Source organism: Pseudomassariella vexata (genome assembly GCF_002105095.1).
Source record: "Pseudomassariella vexata strain CBS 129021 chromosome Unknown BCR38scaffold_4, whole genome shotgun sequence".
Classification (NCBI taxonomy): Eukaryota; Fungi; Ascomycota; class Sordariomycetes; order Amphisphaeriales; family Pseudomassariaceae; genus Pseudomassariella; species Pseudomassariella vexata.
The window spans coordinates 243,409-262,488 of NW_024467959.1; the positions used below are offsets into that span (position 1 = coordinate 243,409).

At 51.1% G+C, this 19,080-nt stretch overlaps 2 protein-coding genes across 2 annotated transcripts; one reads left to right on the plus strand and one right to left on the minus strand.

The window, feature by feature from the left end:
• Positions 1 to 7,718: 7,718 nt before the first annotated feature.
• Positions 7,719 to 9,032, plus strand: BCR38DRAFT_425630 (uncharacterized protein). The gene is made up of 2 exons (XM_040859725.1): positions 7,719 to 8,052; positions 8,135 to 9,032. The coding sequence occupies exons 1-2, from the start codon at positions 8,015 to 8,017 to the stop codon at positions 8,862 to 8,864; spliced, it is 768 nt and encodes a 255-aa protein (XP_040717655.1). The 5' UTR covers positions 7,719 to 8,014; the 3' UTR covers positions 8,865 to 9,032.
• Positions 9,033 to 14,022: 4,990 nt separating this feature from the next.
• Positions 14,023 to 15,756, minus strand: BCR38DRAFT_149656 (uncharacterized protein). The gene is made up of 4 exons (XM_040853703.1): positions 15,534 to 15,756; positions 14,809 to 15,126; positions 14,656 to 14,758; positions 14,023 to 14,282 (listed from the first exon to the last, which is right to left on the minus strand). The coding sequence occupies exons 1-4, from the start codon at positions 15,585 to 15,587 to the stop codon at positions 14,176 to 14,178; spliced, it is 582 nt and encodes a 193-aa protein (XP_040717656.1). The 5' UTR covers positions 15,588 to 15,756; the 3' UTR covers positions 14,023 to 14,175.
• Between the last annotated feature and the right edge of the window lie 3,324 nt (positions 15,757 to 19,080).

Genomic DNA, 19,080 nt, shown 5'->3' on the forward strand with positions numbered 1-19,080 from the left:
CCAGACCACAGCCGCAGGCACGCTGGGTGACACCGGAGGAGCTACATCGAGTAGTGCAACGACGACGACAGCGACGCAGACGAGCAGTGGCACTGTCGACGCTACGACGACAACAGCGACGATGAGGCAACTGAGCCGGTCCCAACTAGAGGAGCTCGAGCTAGAAGAGCTTGACCGTCTAGTGGAAGAAGAAGTAGTGAGGAAGAAGAAACGAGAAAGGATTGGACAATTGGAAGCTTTAAGAAGGGGAGAGCCGCATAATAGTACCGCCGGTGGGACCCAGGTTGAACCTATCGGACCAGGCCTAAAGCGACCTCGGCTTGATCTAGGAGGGAGAGGCCACTTGCCGACACTCAAGTACCGGGGCACCAACTGGTCGGAACTTACCTCGTTCATGTTAAACCTAAAGGGGATATTCATGATGTACGCGGAGGACTTCGACACTGATGCGGCGCGTGTACTGCACACCACCGGATGCCTTGATGGGGCGGTGCAACGACGGTGGACCAGCCACGTTGCTACTACTTACAAAAACGACTTGGGGAACGTCCGGTGGGACGCTATGGAGAAGTGGCTGGAGAGGAGTGTGGCTAGCGACGATACGCGAGTGATCAGCGTGATGCAGAGACTCGATAGTATCACCCAGCGCCCCAACCAGAGCTACCAGCAGTTCATCGACGTATACGATGCTATAGAGACAGAGTGCCCTGATCAACTACCGGAACGGATACGCGTCGTCAACGTACTCAACCGCTTACGACCGGAGTTGAAGCGACAAGTCATGACCCGAGGACTTCCCTCGACTCGGTATGAGCTTGACGACGTAGCTAAGCAAGCCGAGGCGATTGAAATAAGCAGCAGACCACCGGTGTACCAACAGCCTGGCCCGAGGACCAACGCAACATCGTCCTCGACCCCAGCACCAGCAAGGGAAGAAACATCAGACGGGAATGCAGGCCAACAGGCGCCCAGGAGGGATGTGGCTTACGGCCAGTGCTACTCGTGCGGACAGACGGGACATTACTCTCGACAATGCCCTAACTGCAGGACCTGCGGTAGAACCAAACATGACGGACCTTGTCCTGAGGACCGGAACCCAAACACAGCGCCGCTGGGGGTCCGCCACACCGAGCCTCAATAGGGGTACGAGCAGCCGCTCCGTCTGGAAACCACCATCCGTCTCCGGGTTGGCGGCTGCTGGCGCATTGGAAAAGCCTTGATTGACACCGGAGCCGACGAGAATGTCGTGGACTCAAGAGTGCTTGGCATCGAGCCGGGTACGTTACAAGACTCCGGTGAGACGCTGCGGGGCATGTGGGGAAGCAAAGGTCCCAACTATGGCAAGAGGGTATTACATACAAAGATGACGGACGGCTTCGGGGTGACGAAGACGAAGGCTCACGAATTCCGAGTCTCAGATGCAGAAGACTGGGTTGCAATCCTTGGGCTCCCCTGGTGCCGTGCCGTTGAGCCTATATTTCGATGGTCCTCGTTAGGATGGACGTACCCTCTCGACGTGGACAGTCTGCAACTGGTGACCAGCAAGAAGGATATACGGAATGCGTACCACGAGGCAAAGTACAGTAGATAGCAGTGCCCGCGGTAGCAAGGGTCGAAGCTAGCAAGGACAGAGGAGCCGGAACAGAGCCGCAGGCCAAGTGTGCCACCGTGCCGTCGGAATACGCAGAATTCCTCCATCTATTCGACGCGCAGTTAGCAGGGAAATTGCCAGATGGAAGGTTTCGGTCACACAAGATCGAGCTAGAGCCAGGTGCCGAGCCGCCGCACGGGCCCATCTATCCACTAGCGGAGAAAGAGCTCGAGGAACTACGAGAATATTTGAAAATGGCCTTGAGCAAGAAATGGATTCGGCCCTCGCAGAGCCCAGCTGGGGCGCCGATCCTATTCGTACCGAAGAAAGGAGGAAAGTTGAGGCTATGTGTGGACTACAGAGGCCTTAACAAGATCACTGTGAAGAACAGAGCGCCACTACCACTGATCGGTGAGATCTTGGATAGGCTAGCTTCCGCGAAGTGGTACACGAAGCTAGATTTGAAGGACGCATACCACCGGGTCCGGATCAGCGAAGGAGACGAATGGAAGACGGCGTTTCGGACGAGATACGGTCATTTTGAGTATCTGGTCATGCCGTTCGGACTAGCTAATGCGCCGGCGACCTTCCAGAGCTACATCAACGACGCACTAGCTGGACTTGTGGACGTGATCTGTATCGTCTACTTGGACGACATCCTTATATTCTCTAAGGACAGAGAGTCACACCCAGAGCATGTCCGGGAGGTCCTCCGCCGGTTGGACGCTGCTGGCCTGTACGCTAATCAAGACAAATGCGTCTTCCACACGCAAGAAGTCGAGTTCCTAGGGTTCGTGGTGTCACCGGAGGGGATCCGCATGGAAACCGACAGGGTGGATGCTATCGCGCAATGGCCAGCCCCGGCTAGTATCCATGATATACAGGTTTTCCTCGGATTTACTGGGTTCTATCGCCGGTTTATCAAGAACTACTCGAAGATAGTAGCACCCCTGACAGACCTACTCAAGGGAGGATCATCTGGAGCGCTGCAGCTCGATAATGTAGCACACGAGGCGTTCTACAAGCTACGCCTGGCCTTCACACGAGCACCTATCTTGAAGCATTTCGAGCCTGGACTACCTATACGTGTAGAGACTGACGCATCAGACTTCGCAATTGGCGCAGTACTTACCCAGCTGCACGGAGACAGGTGGCACCCAGTGGCTTTTATGTCCAAGAAATTGAAAGGTGCTGAGCTACGCTACGGGACACCCGATGCGGAGCTGCTCGCGATTATTGAGGCAACACAACGATGGCGGCACTATCTGCTGTACAGTCAACAGACGATTGAGATTCTCACGGATCACTTGAACCACCGCTACTTAGCCAGTAAGCCGCAGCTCAGCGCTAGACAAGGTAGATGGCTACAGGACCTTGCGAACTATGACTTCGAGATCATATATCGACCAGGCACGAAGAATCCTGCCGATGGGTTGTCAAGACGACCTGACCACCGCGCGACAGCGGGTGAGAAACAGGAGGCGCAAGTAGCGTTCTTGCCAGACTTCCTACAACGATTTAGGAGTATCAGAGTGCGAGTAATGGAGACACAGCGCGCAAGCGGTGCTACAGCTGGTGTCCCTATGCCGGAAGAGTTGGCTCCGACATTACTTGAAGATGTCAGGAAAGCCCAGGCAGAAGACGAATTCGTCAGTAGCGGAGCGTGGAAGTCGCTCAGCCGCGTACCGGGTGCGTGGTACCAGGAGGACGGGCTGCTTTGCTATAAGGGCCGCGTCTTCGTACCAGATAACCATCCGATCCAGCGGGAGATACTGATGGCCTTCCATAACGAGCAGACTAGTGGCCACCTGGGGGTCACCAAGACAGTCAAGAGAATCAGTAGGTCGTACTTTTGGAAATCACTGACGAGATGTGAAGGACTTGTTAGGGGGTGTGCAGTCTGCCAGCAAGCTCCTTGAGAGAACGAACAAGGACTACGAGAAGTGGTATAACAGGTGACGAAAGACCGTCGCCCTCGCCGTAGGGAACCTGGTGATGCTACCGACGAAGAACGTGAGGCACCGATACTTGTCACGGGAGCTACGGGAAGAATACGAAGATTCAGTGGCACGACGTATCACCAGGTGACAACTTGGACTGCAATCGTTGTATCAAGGACACGCCGGCCAAACAAGTCCTTATTGTATACAAGAGAAACTATTGCCCTCTATGGGGCCAGCGGCAACAAGGGCAATCAACTCCTTGAGGGTCATGGCCGCAGCGACCGTCTTGAGGGTGGCCTAGGAGTAGAACAGGTTAGCACCAGTGCCTCAGGAGCGGCACTCAGGGAGGGGGCATGAACGGAACAAAGATCACAGGTAAGTCACCTATTATCACATCTACATAACTACAAGGGCAACGGTACACCGTTGGGAAGCCGGTAACAAGCAGGGTCTCTCTATGGCAGAAGATGGCGGGAAACACTGTGGTTAGGCCACCAGTGTATACGCTGTTGCGCGTGTGTGTCGAACATTGGCTTGCGAGCGTTTTACTGGGCCAATGTTCCGACGATTGGGAGCGTAGGGCCACCGGTGCTGTTCCGGTAGGCACCTATAGCTTCGGAAGGCGAGCGATAGCGCGAAGCACTGTGGTTAGGCCACAAGTGTATACGTTGTCGTAAGCGATTGTCAGGCAAAGGTTTTCGAGCAATGGCTGGACCGATGTCATGACGTGTGTGTGCGGGTGACAGCGCGGAGCACTGTGGTTAGGCCACAAGTGTATACGCTGTTGCGCGTGAAGAGTTACGGGGTATACACCGGAGGGCACCGGCGCGGCATCGGAGGATGTGGGAATAGGAAGGGCCGGTGTTCTACGGGACGAGCGTTGAGGCCCTGAGGGCAGGGCCTTGTCAGGGGGGGTCGTCGTGTCAGAGAACAGAATGCCATAGGCACCGGTGGGACACCGGTGGGGCTCCGGTGTAGGAATGTGCGAGTCATGTCGATATGGAAGTCTTGGTTTGCGGAACAATCGGGGAAACTAGTGCTCCGCGGCTCCGACGTCGGGTTCTAGCTATCTATGTAAGGGGCGGAGGCCCGGGAAGAAGATAGAGGGAGAGTAGAGATCAATGCATCACCGTGGGCACCCCTACCTGAGACCGCCAGTGACCACCCGGTATTACGTAGGAGGGACGCCCGTTACTCCCCATCACTCTGTACTATTGCCTTCGGCCTAGCCGTACCCTGACAGGATAACAGGGATTCGCCGCGTAAGATCAGGTCTACAGATAGAAGTTTCTAAATATACGACTTCTCAGAAGAGATTAAAGGTCGTTAGTAAGTCGTATTTAGCTTCCCTAGTATATAGCCTTATATTACTTTATATCTATCTTATCTCCTATTAACGTGATCTATAAGTTTGTTACGAATCTACGATTCTAACCAACGCAACAGGCCCGATGGCAGGCCCAGTGGATACAGGACAAAGAAGGAGGGAAAGTCACACAGGTTGATTGATTGATTGAAATTTAACGTCTCATCACGTGAGACGTGCCGGGCGCAGTGCCTAAAAGTCACACAGGAGTGGCTAGCTGCAGGAGGAGCCAGCTAGTACAAGGATCACGAGCCACGTGACTTACAAGGGTGGATCATTTGGATATGAAATGATCCAACATATCCAGTTAGGACCAATAGTATCCATGAAGGATCTAATGGCCCCAGTTATCAGTGAAGGAGGGAATGGATATATAAGGGACAGGACTCCCAGGCATTTCATAGATAGACAGTCTCTACTTCAGTCATCAATCTAAGCATCAATCTAACCCATTGGTGAGGCAAACTGCCTTGACGACTCTATTCCCAGTTACCCTACTCGAATACTTCAGTTACCCAGAGCCCGATACTCCATACTTCAGACCCCGATATTATGGCTAAAGGACTCCGCAGCAGGACTTACTTACTAGCACAAACCCTTACAGACTATTTAGTGGTTTACGCAGCTAGACTATTAGAGGTTTCGTTACAGTATCCTTATAAAAAATAGATAGAAATACTTATACTACTAACGTGAATGTACACCGAGCTGGCCATGACACCGAGCTGGCCACCCTTACATAACCTCGCATAGAAATTTTACGATAGTAAAACCACAACGCGGTAAATCAATTGAAACTACTCTGAATCTTCCTCTCCAGAAGATGGCAATGCGATCTTACAAGTTCGCGCATTATGCCCAGTCCCGTTGCAAATACCACAGCGCCTCGGGCGCGTTTCAACACGCTTTGCGCGACCACCATTTCGGCGCTCTTCTTGCTGTGTCTGCGTCGCCAACTCCCTAGAGTCCCGTAGGTCCTGTCCTTGGAAAATAAGTGATTCTCGTTCCCGTAATTGCATTCTTTTAGTCCTCCGGCGCCGGCTTAGCATCTTATTTGCCTCTCGAAGCTCAGCGCACTCGGCCCGTACGAGGGCGAGCTCGTGCATTATCACTTTTTCTCCCTTCGCAAACTGGTCGACAGCTGAGAAAATATTCGTCGGAGAGCTATTCTGATGCTCGGAGATGCGCTTTTTCAAAAAAGTAGACTGTGCATGAGCCTCTATCGGGTTCTGTGGCGTCTTTGATACCCACGGTCGGGTTGCGATTTCTGGGGAGCCAACAGGCGTCGGGGTCCGTAATCGTACGTCCAGCTTTGAAATCACACTTTCTGGATTGAATGGAACAAGCCCTGCCCTTCGAAAGCCAGCTTGAACGTTTTTTTCGCCGAAAACTGCAAAGAAGGCGTCTTTGAAGATAGGAAAGAAGTCCTCCTTCGCGATATGTGTTAGTGACCGGCGTATCAATTTCTCTACCATCTGGCCGTACACCCGCTTTAATGGACCGAAACAGGTCACGTCAAGTGGCTGGAGGATGTGAGATGAGTGCGGAGGCATACACAAATTTACAATTTTGTGTTCTTTGCAATATAGCTCGAAATCGCCGGAAACGTGGCTCTCGTGACGATCCAACACTAACAATCGATATATCCCGGACTTTCCATCTTTCGTACAATTATCGAAGTGTTTAATAAATTCCATACCAATCTCGTTAGTCTTCCATTCTTTTGGACTAGGTCTAATTCTCCAATCTTTCGGAATGTTGTCGTCTTCGTACCAAGAAGAGAGGTGGTATCGGCCCGCAACAACGATGAACGGCGGCAGCGCCCAACCGGTAGACTGGACCGCTTGGATTACGGTAACCCATTCCCGGTTACCTTGCTGTATTTATTTCGGCCTGGCACGTCGTTCGGAGCTCGTAACTACTATATTGGTTGAGATCTTGCCCATCATAAACCCAGTCTCGTCGAAGTTGTAGATGTCCGACTCTTGGATACCGTATTTCGCGATAACATTCGCAACAAGCCGAAACCAATCTGCAACAAGCTTTGGATCTTCGCATTGGGCCCTTTGGCAATCGTAAGGACGGTTCCAACGAGTTTTCAACTCTTTGCGACGTGCGACGAACCTCGAGGCCCAGCGCGTTCCAATGGGCCCTGCGTTACGTGTCGCGCGGATAGAATTTGCCATTGCTTCCACATCAGCAATCCGGGGCGGAAACGCTCGTGCATCTAAGTCCAGTATATGCTTGATAATGACCTCCCCTTCTAATTCTGTCATAGTTCGTGAATTGGGCAAAATATCGCGTCGGAAAGGTACGCCGTTTTTACGCGTTTGGAGGGTGCTTCGGGGGACTTGGTACGTTTTTGCCGCATGTCGGAGACTAAGTTTTTGGTCATTTTTGAGAGCTTGAAGGGCTAGCATTAAGTCTGCTTCGTTGTATGACTTTGCCATAATTGGTTGTTGAGAAATCAAAGATGAAGTTGGCCGGTCGCGTTGGCGCATGAAAGTGGCCAGCTCGGTGTCATGGCCAGCTCGGTGTACATTCACGTTAGACCTTAATAATATTAGATACGATAAAAGTGAGCTTAAGGCCTAATCTTAGTATATAAAAATAAATCTCTATACACTGAGCTTTATTTAAACTTTATTTTATGTATAAAATCGCTTATATTCATAGGTAAGTAGCGAAGTGCTAGCTATGTTGCCGTGTAGCAGTTTAATGATCTAGCGGGGTAGTCCCCAGACTTTTGGAACATGAATATAGCGCAAGGATCACCTATTCAGGTCCCAGACCAATCATTAGCACCGCCCCACTTGCACCAAACGCGTCTGATCGCGCTCAAAGCTGGCAACCGCGTTGTATCCTAATTTGAGCTACAACACGATGATAAGCAATTAGTAAAAGCGAACTGCTGATCATGGTCAACACCACCTTACAAGCTCTCCTCTTTCTGTGACATGATTTCTTCCATACACTCATATCCCTTTCTTTCACGTCTCATACGTGTAACAAGTTTCCCGAATTGAGAGTCAGTAGGCCAAGGGACGAGCTTTACCGCAGACATCCTGACACCTTTATTTTCCATCTGGAGAGCACACTTATAAAATCTTTTTCATGGATCTAACCGTTTCAAGAACTCGAGCGGCCCAAAGGTATACCGTTTTCAATGTCCCTTCTGTTCCTAGAATTCCATAACAAAGCCACGACGTCACAACTAACGGTTATTGTGACCAGACGCCCGTTGCGCACCTACAGTAATCGTTCCGCTCAGAGTGACTGCACCGAGCCAGTGACAAAGAAGCGACAGGCCGAAGGCCAAGATGGGCAGCGTGTAACATCAACTACGATCGCAAGTACCATGACGACTCAACCAGAGACGAAAGCGAATCTGCTGCAGCGTACAATGCAGCCATGCATGAAACAGCAGCCTAGGAAAGAGTCCATCCTAAGCTACTTCAAAATCGCATCACCAACCTCCGGTTCTGTATCCTGTTCGCAGCTGTCCAACGCGACCGTGTCCTCGTCGACCGCGCCGTCTTCGCCGCTCATGGTGGAAGCTCGACAGAGGAAGCGTCGGAGGCTGACCACGCGGCCGCTTCGAGATTCCAAGATACCCGGCCTACTAGCAGATGATGCGGCTGAGAAACAAACACAGTTTACGTCCTCGACTCTAGATAAAGCTGAGGCCGCACTGAAAGAATCGAGCATAGCACGTCTGAACCGACAAGAGAGGGACGAGAAGAGGTTTAACGCTGAAATGCGTGGAATGAATAGGCGGCAGATATCAAAGCTACCTACAGTCCAGACAACGCTTAGCCTATCTGTCCACGAGAAGGGCTTCGTTGAGTGTAAGGATTGCAACGTGCTATACAATCCCTTCCACGACAAAGACGCCAAGTACCACACTAGGCGCCACGCAGCAATGTTGAAGGCGAAGTCAGCTGCAGGAAACACCTCACGGTAATCGCCACGTAGTAGAGAAGACTTGGGTCTGGACATTGGCTTGGAGCGTTGGACGATGATGTTTGATTATTTGTGTCTAGGAACCAATGAATGGTGTTGAGATGGACAGTGCGTACATGGCTTTAGCGTGCGGATAACGTACCCTACGGTCCAATTGAACACTTCTTAAGACCTCGTACAATAAGATATAAGTTAATTCAACTATAACGTAAAAAAATAATTAAAATTACTCGGAACTATCTTCTTCAGATATCTCTTTACTATTCTGACAAGTACGCATATTATGACCGGGCTCTCCGCACGTCCTACAGCGTTGCTGAAGTATCTCTGGCCTCCTCGTACGACTACGACTCCAGCGCGATTTATTATCTAACTCTCCGTTAACTAGCTTCTGAGACTGTAAATCTTCTCCAGCTTGTATACGAAGTGATCCTACATACTGTAAACGTTTTTTTCTCGTATAACGCCGCCGGCTAAGTGTCTCATTTGCCTTTCGAAGCGCGGCGTTCTCACCCTCTAAAAGAGCAAGCCGGTGCATAACCTGCGTCGTACCCTTCGCAAACTGGTCAAGTGCAGTAAGTGTAGCTGTCGGAGAGCTATTTTGATGCCGTATAACTCGGTTTTTCACGTATTCGGTCTGGGATTGTGCCTCAATTGGGTTATTTGGGGTCTTCGACTCCCAGATAATAGGAAGGCCAGACGAGGTACCCGGAGGTGTTGGAGTATGTAACTCCACATCTAACTGCGAAATCACATATTCCGGATCGTACGGTACGAGTCCTGCCCCTCAGAAACCTCCTTGGATATTTGATATCGTAAAAGTTGCCTGGAACGCTTTTAAGAACGCGGAGAGGAAGTCCTCCTTCGAGATATGGGTAATATGTGCCCGCATAAGATCCTCAATTTCTTTACCGTACGCTCTTTTCAGTGCACGAAAACAGCCGATATCGAGAGGTTGGAGCTTATGCGACGAATGAGCCGGCATACAGAGTGTGATAATAGAGTTTCTCTTTACAGTAGAGCTCGAAAGCGGTCGAGTGGTGGCTCTCGTGGCCGTCGAGAATTAAGAGGCGATAAACACCTTTCGTACGAAGCTTTGTATGTTGATCGAAATGTCGAATCCAGTCCTCGCCTCTTTCATTTGTAGTCCAGCCATTTTTCGTAACCGCGATAACCCAATCCTTTGGTAGTAGGCTATTTTCGTACCACGAAGATAGGTGAGTTTTACCAGCAAAGATGATATACGGAGGGATAGTATAGCCGTCCGATCCGACGCCCTGGATAACTGTAACCCATTCCCTATTCCCTTGCTGTACTGCTCTAGGTCTTCCATGTCGATCAGAGGTCGTTACAACTATCTCGGATGAGATTTGACCCATAAGAAACCCAGTCTCGTCAAAATTATAGATATCCTTCTCTTGAATTCCATACTTATTAATTGTATTCCGTACGAGATAAAACCACGCGCGGTACGCGTCGGGATCTTCGCAGAGGACTCTCTGGTAGTCGATTCTTCGATTAAAACGCGTCCGGAGGTCTGGTTGTCGTCGTACGAAGCTCGAAGCCCAGTTAATACCGACGCATCCTGCGTCGCGTTGGTGGAGTAGTCGATTCGCCATATCTTCAACACCACTTATTCGAGGAGGAAATGATCATGAATCTAGGTCGACTATGTAGCGTACGATCGGGTCTTCTTCGGAATAGGTAAGCTTTTGCGTTGGTGATCGTATATCCTGTCGTGAAGTACCGCCGCGATATCGGTGACGTAAGGTTGTATGAGGGATATTATAGATCCGTGCTACGGATCGTACGCTTAGTTTGGGGTTATTTTGAAGCGCTTGAAGCGCTAATTGAATATCGCTTTCTTCCCAATTACGTGCCATTGTAGAAGGTGGAAAATAAGGGATAAAACCTAGGTTGTACGGAAATGCGCGAAAGTGTTCAATTGGACCGTGGGGTACGTTATAGCGGAGGGGGAGGAGTGGAAAACTGCTTTCCAAACGAGATACGGCCTTTTTCAGTGGATGGTAACCCCTTTAGGACTCTCGGGAGCTCCCGCGACTTTCCAACGATATATTAATAGTATCTTACGGGAATTTCTAGACGACTTTACTACTGCCTATATGGATGACGTCTTAATCTAGACCGATGGTAGTAAGAGAGAGCACTTGCAGCAGGTCCGACGAGTTCTAGAGAGGCTTCAGGAAGCCGGGTTATACCTCGACCCGGATAAGTACGAGTTCGGGGTAAAAACCATTTAATACCTGGGTTTTATCGTCACGGCCGGTGTGGGAATACAAGCGGATATGGAGAAAGTACGCGCTATTCTCGAATGGGAAGCCCCTACGAACGTTACAGGAGTACGCGGTTTCCTCGGATTCGCAAACTACTACCGAATCTTTATTCCGAAGTTTTCAGAAGTAGTAGCTCCATTAACTAAACTTACTGGGAAAGGAGCACTCTTTACTTGGGGCCGGGATCAAGAAGAGGCCTTTCAAACGCTGAAACTACTCTTTACACGGACACCAATCCTAACGCAATGGGACCCAGATAAGAATACCTTCTTAGAAGCAGACTGCTCTGGGTTTGCCTCAGGAGGAGCACTCTCCCAGGAGCAAGAAGATGGAACACGAAGGGTAATCGCTTTCCACTCCCAGAAACTTAGCCCAACGGAGGTTAACTACCCCATCCATGATAGGGAGATGCTAGCAATTATTCGCTGCATAGAACAGTGGGACGCAGAATTACGTAGCTGCGAGCAGTTTAATATCCTGACGGACCATAGGAATCTTCAATACTTCATGACGAGGCAAAAGCTCTCGGAACAGCAAGCGAGATGGGCAGAACTGCTCTCACGATATAACTTTCAACTGGAGTACCGCCCCGGGAAGAGCGCAGTGGTACCGGACGCCCTTTCGCGAAGAGAGCAAGACCAAATCCGCCCCGGGGATAGTAGGGAAGAAGGCCGATTCTTGCAACTGCTCCCTCCCGAATCTTTACCAGAAAAACCGCGTACACTACAGATAGGATTAGCAAATATAGCTAACCACCTCCCGGGAATAAAGGTCTTTCAGGAAGAGGAGCTCCAGGCATTATGGGATAAGACTGCCCCGCAAGACGCACTTTACCAACAGGTATATAGAGCGGTCAAACAAAATGCTCGAAGTCTTGCACCAAACCTTAAGCTCAAGGTACAAATTTCGGAGTGCAATATAGACTCTAAAGGCCGAATATTATATCGAGATCGACTATGGATACCGGGAGCACCTATCGATAGCACCAATAGCCCTCTGGACATATTACGGACGAAGGTTATTCAAAAGATACACGATTCTACGCTCGTGGGTCATCCGGGGCGGGACGGGACTATCGCGGCAATCTCGAGGGATTACTATTGGCCAATGCTACAACACCACGTCCGGAGGTTTATACAGAACTGCGACATCTGCGGTAGATCAAAGATTTGGAGGGAAAGCAAGAGGGGCTTCCTAAAACCGCTCCCGATCCCTTCACGTCTACACACAGAACTATCCATGGATTTTATTACCGATCTGCCGTTATCCAACGGTAATAGATATCTATGGGTTATAGTAGATAGACTGGGCAAGAGTGTGGTTTTCGAACCAATGCCAACAATGGAAGCGGAAGCCTGCGCAGAAAGATTCCTTAGTGCGCATTTCCGATGGCACGCATGTCCAGTAGCGATTACGAGCGACCGGGGCTCAAACTGGACAAGCAAATTTTGGAGGCGTCTCTGCTCCCTGGTCGGAATAGAGCAGAGACTAAGTACGGCATTCCATCTGCAAACCGATGGGAGCACGGAGAGGATGAATCAGGAAATACAGGCCTATCTACGAGCCTATATTAACTATACCCAGGATGATTGGACGAGATGGTTCCCAGTAGCGCAGCTAGCTCTTGTGAAGGTCAACCCTCGCAGACTCACTACAACCAGGTGACTTACAGCTGGAACACCTGCCATGGCAGTGCCAGATGGGAAGCCAATCATAACCCCTGCAGGAGCCCCGCCAAGCGTGGACGACTTAGTCGCGCTCCCTCAAACCTAAGTTGTGATCTTCTTTCCTTCGCTCCTTAGAGTAGAATCTTCGTCGATAGCACCTAATCGAGGTCTCTACCAATGCGATGCAACCCAGGTCGTGACAGCTCTAAATGGGAGAGCTAACCCAACTACAGGATTAAGCCCTTTCTTCTTAGAGCATGGTTACCACTTCTCTACCCTTCCCCTCGAAATAGAAGAAGAAAGCCCTGAAGGGACCCCGGAATATCGGGCCGAGCACTTCCTAGCGAAGTTACGCGATATCACGGACCTAGCGCAGAGTTCAATGGCAACTGCCCAGCAGCGGCAGGAATACTTCGCGAATCAGAAAAGAAGTGCTCCCGAGCGTTTTGAAGAAGGAGATAAGGTTTGGCTCGACCTACGAAATTATAAAACTCCGCGACAAAAGAAGTCCCTAGACTGGTTACGAGCGAAATAATCAGTCTCGAGAGTCATTAACCCCCTAGTGGTAGAGCTCTCTGGAATCCCCTCCGGCATCGAAAACCGATTCCACGTAGATCTACTACGAAGAGCACATTCTAATCCGCTCCTCGGGCAAGAAGTATCCGATTCCCAACCCCTACCAATCCAAAATCAAGAAGGAGATAACGAGTATTTTGTAGAAGAGATCCTCTGCGCTCGAACTAAGAGCAAGGGGCGAGGAAAGGTCCGCCAAGTATTCGTTCGATGGAAGGGATACGCCGATCCTACTTGGGAGCCCTTATCCGAATTTCAAGAAACAGAAGCGCTCAAGAGGTTTGAGGAGCAATACGGTAAAGCTGAATCCTTTGACGGACTAGCGCACTTATATCAAATAACTAAAAGTAAGAGAGAGAGGAATAGAGCGACTACTCAAACAGAAAGCGAACGCCCCCAGGATGCAGAGAACCAGGAACCTCGAAGGGCACAGGGCAGAAGGGCTTCTAGGCTCAGCGAAGCCGAGCGGCCAGAGCAGAAAAGTCGGCCCGGAAGCCACGCACTTCTACTAGAAGAGCGCGCAGAGTCTCCGACTGGGAGAGCGCTTCCGCCTCCTCCTCTTCATCCTCGCCATCGCTACTCGACAAGACGACGGGAGCGTTGCTCGCCCACTTAGCGGCCCGAACACCAGCGCGCAGACTCGCAAGAGCAGCAAAGTCGGCGCCCCAAGCCGCGGCGGCCGCCAACTTCTTTGAAGCCCTCAGAGCTTTTTCCTCACTAGAGGGAAATGGGAGCTATTAGAGGACGAAGAAGCCAGATAAGTAGAAAATAGAAGCACTTACAGGGGAGCGCACTTGTGGTTACCCACCGCACAGGCGAAGCAACGGCCGGAATCAACGCCCAATTGGTCGAAACAGGCAGCGGCGGACTTTCCCAACCGACCGACTGTCAGAGAACAGAATGCCATAGGCACCAGTGGGTGTCAGGACACTGAACGCAAGACACCGGTGGGGCGCCGGAGGGGTGTTTCGGACAAAAGACTCCCGAGTCATGATTACAATCTATGTGAAGCTTTGGGATGACGAGAGTCAAGATCCTTGGCATCGCCGACCCTGCTGTTATGCCGGGTCCAAGCGGCGGCCTAGCTATCTATATAAGGACCATCTCGAAGTAGGATAGGGAAGGAGCAGAGATCAATGCATCACCGTGGGCACCCCTACCTGAGACCGCCAGTGACCACCCGGTGCTACGTAGGAGGGACGCCCGTTACTCCCCATCACTCTGTACTATTGCCTTCGGCCTAGCCGTACCCTGACACCGACACAGGAGTCACACGTATAATCTCGCGCAGCACCACGCATGGGGACCTTCTTGCTACTACCTTTGGTAGTAGTCGCGGGAGCAGATCTGCGGATAGGGGTCTAAGAGGGGGTTAGCAATAGGTCTAGGCCGAATATAGGGAGATACAGACTCGGGCAGTGGAACGGGTCATACGACGCGCTCCTCTTATCTTGGGCTTCTTGGCAGTAGGGGCGGAGGCGACGGGTGTGCGCAAGGTTACCTTGCGCTTGCCCTTCGCTGCAGATAACTCATGCTCTATGGGAGCTGGGCGCAGACCCTCATGGTTATCGTCGTCGTCATCATCCGTGGAGGCGGGAGCAGGAGCAGCCCTTCTGGTAAAGCGTGATGGGCCCGACCTTCTCATGAAGGATGGGGTGTTGACAATCTCCTCATCATAATCGCTCCCGGAGGACGAACTATCGCTGGAGGAGCTGAAGCGGGGCAACATCTGCTCGCACGATTAGCAGGCGCACCTATGCTACAACTGCATAATATCTGTACCGTGACCGAGAGAGCGGGAGCAGGATATGAGAATATGTCAAGAGAGAGTAGATGTGCTGAGGATGATGGGTGAAAAATGGGAGCAAAAAGTGTACACAAAGTCGAGGCTGGGCGACGTTTGGGAGGAGCAGAATGATGGTTGTTTTGCAAACGGACGTGCCTGCTGCCTGACGCGCAGATAACCGACAGGCACGAGCTGTCGGCCAGGGAGCAGCCATCATGGAAGCATTCAGACTAACAACCTACAAAGGGGGTCATGTGACAGGCTTGGCCTGTGCGCAGGAATCTGGCTCTGGGGAGCACAGATCAAACGCCCCACTACCTAAGAGAGCATACAAATCAGCGCTACCCTACCTCACCGCCATTCCTTCCCTTCCTCCTTCCCTCTGCATAGTATGATAGATACATCAGGGTAGTACAACAGGCTCGTTACATTGTACTGCATCTGTTACAGTACTGTTCCGATTTCTCCTACCTTTCCTAAACGAGGTATTGAAAAACATCGTTCTGTCTGGAATCCTGTATCATCTCGAACTTCACTGATCGCCACATACCTGTGACGGGCTCACTGCGAAACTATACAGCTCAACATGGCCAAATACTGTTAATTATCTAACTGAGGAGGAAAGTAAAATATGCGAGTTGTCCCGGGAACACGGACTATGTTTTGTGTGCCCTCGATGGTTCCTTTGGTGGATCCGGACGCACGGTCCTTGCAGCTCCGGATCCCATATCAGGCACAGCCTGTCACATTACCCCCCTCCCAAGGTTTTGAGAGAAGAATTTTATCCCATTATGAATTATCCCGCTCATTAATCTCATCGTCAGGGCTTCCACCGAAGCTCCGGTTGTGCGCTTGCTCCTTCTTGGTCCAATAGTGGCTCCGGTGTTCTCACCGACGCCGTCCCCGGTTCCGAACTCCTGCTCGAACTTGTCCAAGGCAACAGTATCTTCGAAGTTCTTCCTTGGTTCCCAGTTCGGAGATTGGTATCCCTTCCACTTGACGAGTACCTCTCGTCTGTGGCCTCTGCCTCGTGTCTTATTTTCTGCCCTCAGGATCTTTTCGACCGTATATTCGCCTTGGTTTCCTTCCGATGAGGGTGGTAGTACGGCAGGCGGTTGCTCGTCTAGGACCCTTTGGGACGGTAGAGGGTCTGTAGCAGCATGCTTTAGGAGGTCCACATTAAACCTAGGCCAAATACCTGTTGGTACATTCAGTTCCACGCAGTGAGTGTCGATCACCCGAGTGACTTGATATTTCGCATTTATCCAGGCCAGCTTTTTGGAGAGCTGGGGCGTGTCTATGTTCTTCAAGTTCAGCCAGACCTTGTCGCCGACGTGGAACTTGTCTGCTTCTTGGCGCTTTTTGTTGGCCGAATCCTCCATTCGCTGTTGGACTGACGCCATAGCTGCTTGGGCGTACTCCTGTGCCTCATGCATCCTGGCGACAAAGTTGTCTGCCCGCTTGGTCGGGTCAGACCTAGAGCCTATTGGTGGCGTGACTTGTGGAATGGGCTCCACATGGTAGCCGTGTGTCAGGAAGAATGGGCTGAGTCCTAAAACGGTGTCCCTGTTGTTGATTGCCAGCATCGCGGAGGGAAGCATTTCGGGCCAGTCGAATTGTGCGTAAGAGATAAAGGCTCTGAGATATGCGAGTACCTCCTGATTCATTCGCTCTGTGCTCCCATCGGACTCTGGATGGAAAGCAGTTGACAATCGTTGTTCGATTTTAACCAGTTTGCATAAGTGTGTCCAGAAATCGCCTACCCAGTTCGTTCCCCTATCTGAAGTCAGGAACGAGGGGAATGCATGAAATCGGTAGTGACACTGGAGAAACCTCTCTGCGCAATCTTCAGCTTTCATGCTACTCATTGCTTCCAGCGTGCAGCTCTTAAGCAGTCGATCGGTAATAACCATCAGAAATCGGGGGTCTCCTTTTGACTTGGCGGGCAGCTCTGTCATAAAGTCGATAGAGAGTTCGCTATGGAAACGGTCCGGCACTGGCAGTGGGTGCAACAGACCTTTCCTTTTCTCCCTCCAGACGTGTGACCTCCCGCACACGTCGCAGTTCCTACAGAATTGGCGTACCATTTTCGACATTCCTGGCCAGAAGAAGCTTCTATTGAGGATCGCTAGTGTGCTGTCCCTTCCAGGGTGGCCGGTAATGTGCGAGTCGTGTGTCTTCTGAATCAGAGCTGTGCGTAGAGGTTCCCACTCTGGTACCCAGGCTCGCTTCCTGAATCTTAATACACCTCTCTCGTCGAAGTCACACTCGGAGATTGACGCTTTGAGTTTTTTTCAACACCGGTGGAAAACTCCTTTCCCCCTTCGTTAAGGCTTGGTACATTAAGGGTAACTCCTGATCCTCTGCTACTCCGCGGTCCCAGAGCAGCTGCAGCTCGATTTCCTGAAAGATGCTTCGTCCTTTGGACAGGCTGGTTGACTGTTGCTCCGTTGACACTGGGGGGAGTTGTATGGAGGAGATCTGGGTCGGTACAAAGTCGGCCTGGTGGGGCTTGACCCATGAGTCCTTCAGTAATTGGAATTCCCTGTTTCGTAGGCGTTCATCGTCGACGCCTTGAGGCATGTCTTGCTCTCTCCGTGAGAGTGCATCAGGACGTAAAGCGCTCTTACCAGCCCTGAACTTCAGCGTGAAGTTGAACTGCGAGAGGGTGTGTGACCATCGGACTTGTCGTTCAGAGAGTCTTCGGGTTGTCATAAAGTACTGCAAGTTCTTGTGATCTGACAATACCACGAAGGGCTTTTCCAATCCGATGAGCATGCCACGCCATTCCTCCATGCACCTGACTACCGCGAGCAGTTCCTTGTCATGAATCTCGTAGTTCGATTCTGCTGGGCTCAGCTTTTTGGATAGATAGGCGACGGGCCTGAGTCGTCCTTCTTTGTCGACCTGTGATAGACACCCGCCCATTACGTATCCGGAACAGTCGGCTTCCAAGATCGTGTCCTTCGACTCGTCCCACATAGCGAGAACTGGTGCGGTCATAAATAGCTCCCTGAGTTGGTCGAACGCTTGTTGTTCCTTCCCACGCCACTGAAAGTTCGTGCCTTTCTTGGTCAGGCGTAATAGGGGGTCGGCGATTTTGCCGAAGTCTGGGATGAAGTTCCTGTAGAAGTTGGCAAAGCCGATAAAGCTTCTAACCCCTTTTACTGACGTGGGGGCTTCCCAGCCTCTAATAGCCTCAACCTTCTCCGGGTCGACCTTAATCCCCTCGCCCAGCGAAATAATGAAACCTAGGTATTTTGTTTCCTTCACCGCGAATTCGCTTTTCTTCGGATCGAGTTTCAGGCCAGCAGCTCCCAGCTTGGCAAGGACAGTATTGACTTTGACCCAGTGGTCTGTTAGGTCTCCGCTAGTATAGATCAAGACATCGTCTAAGTAAGCCGAAACGAAGTCTCCCAAAAAGTCTTTGAGAACTTTGTTGATCCACCTCTGGAACGCCGCTGGGGCCCCTGTGAGCCCGAATGGTGTTACCAACCATTCAAAAGAACCATACCTCGTACGGAACGCCGTCTTGAACTCATCTCCCTCTCGAACCCGAAGCTTGTGAAAAGCGGCTCTCACGTCTACCTTCGTAACGTATGTAGCTTTTGCCACGGCTCTCAGCGTCTCCCGTATCAGAGGGAGTGGGTAACGGTCCTTCTCAGAGATCGCGTTCAGTGCTCTATAATCCACGCAGAATCGGAGTCCACCTCCTGGTTTCTTCGCGAAAAGCACTGGTGCGCCTCCTGGGGAGGCGCTGGCCCTAATCCAATTTCGATCAAGGTGGTCGGTAAGAGTCTTCCGAAGTACTAGGAGCTCTTCCCTGGACATGTCATAGAGGGGTCCATTTGGGACCTCTTTCTCGCGTCCATATTCGTCCTTCTGGAGCTCGATTTC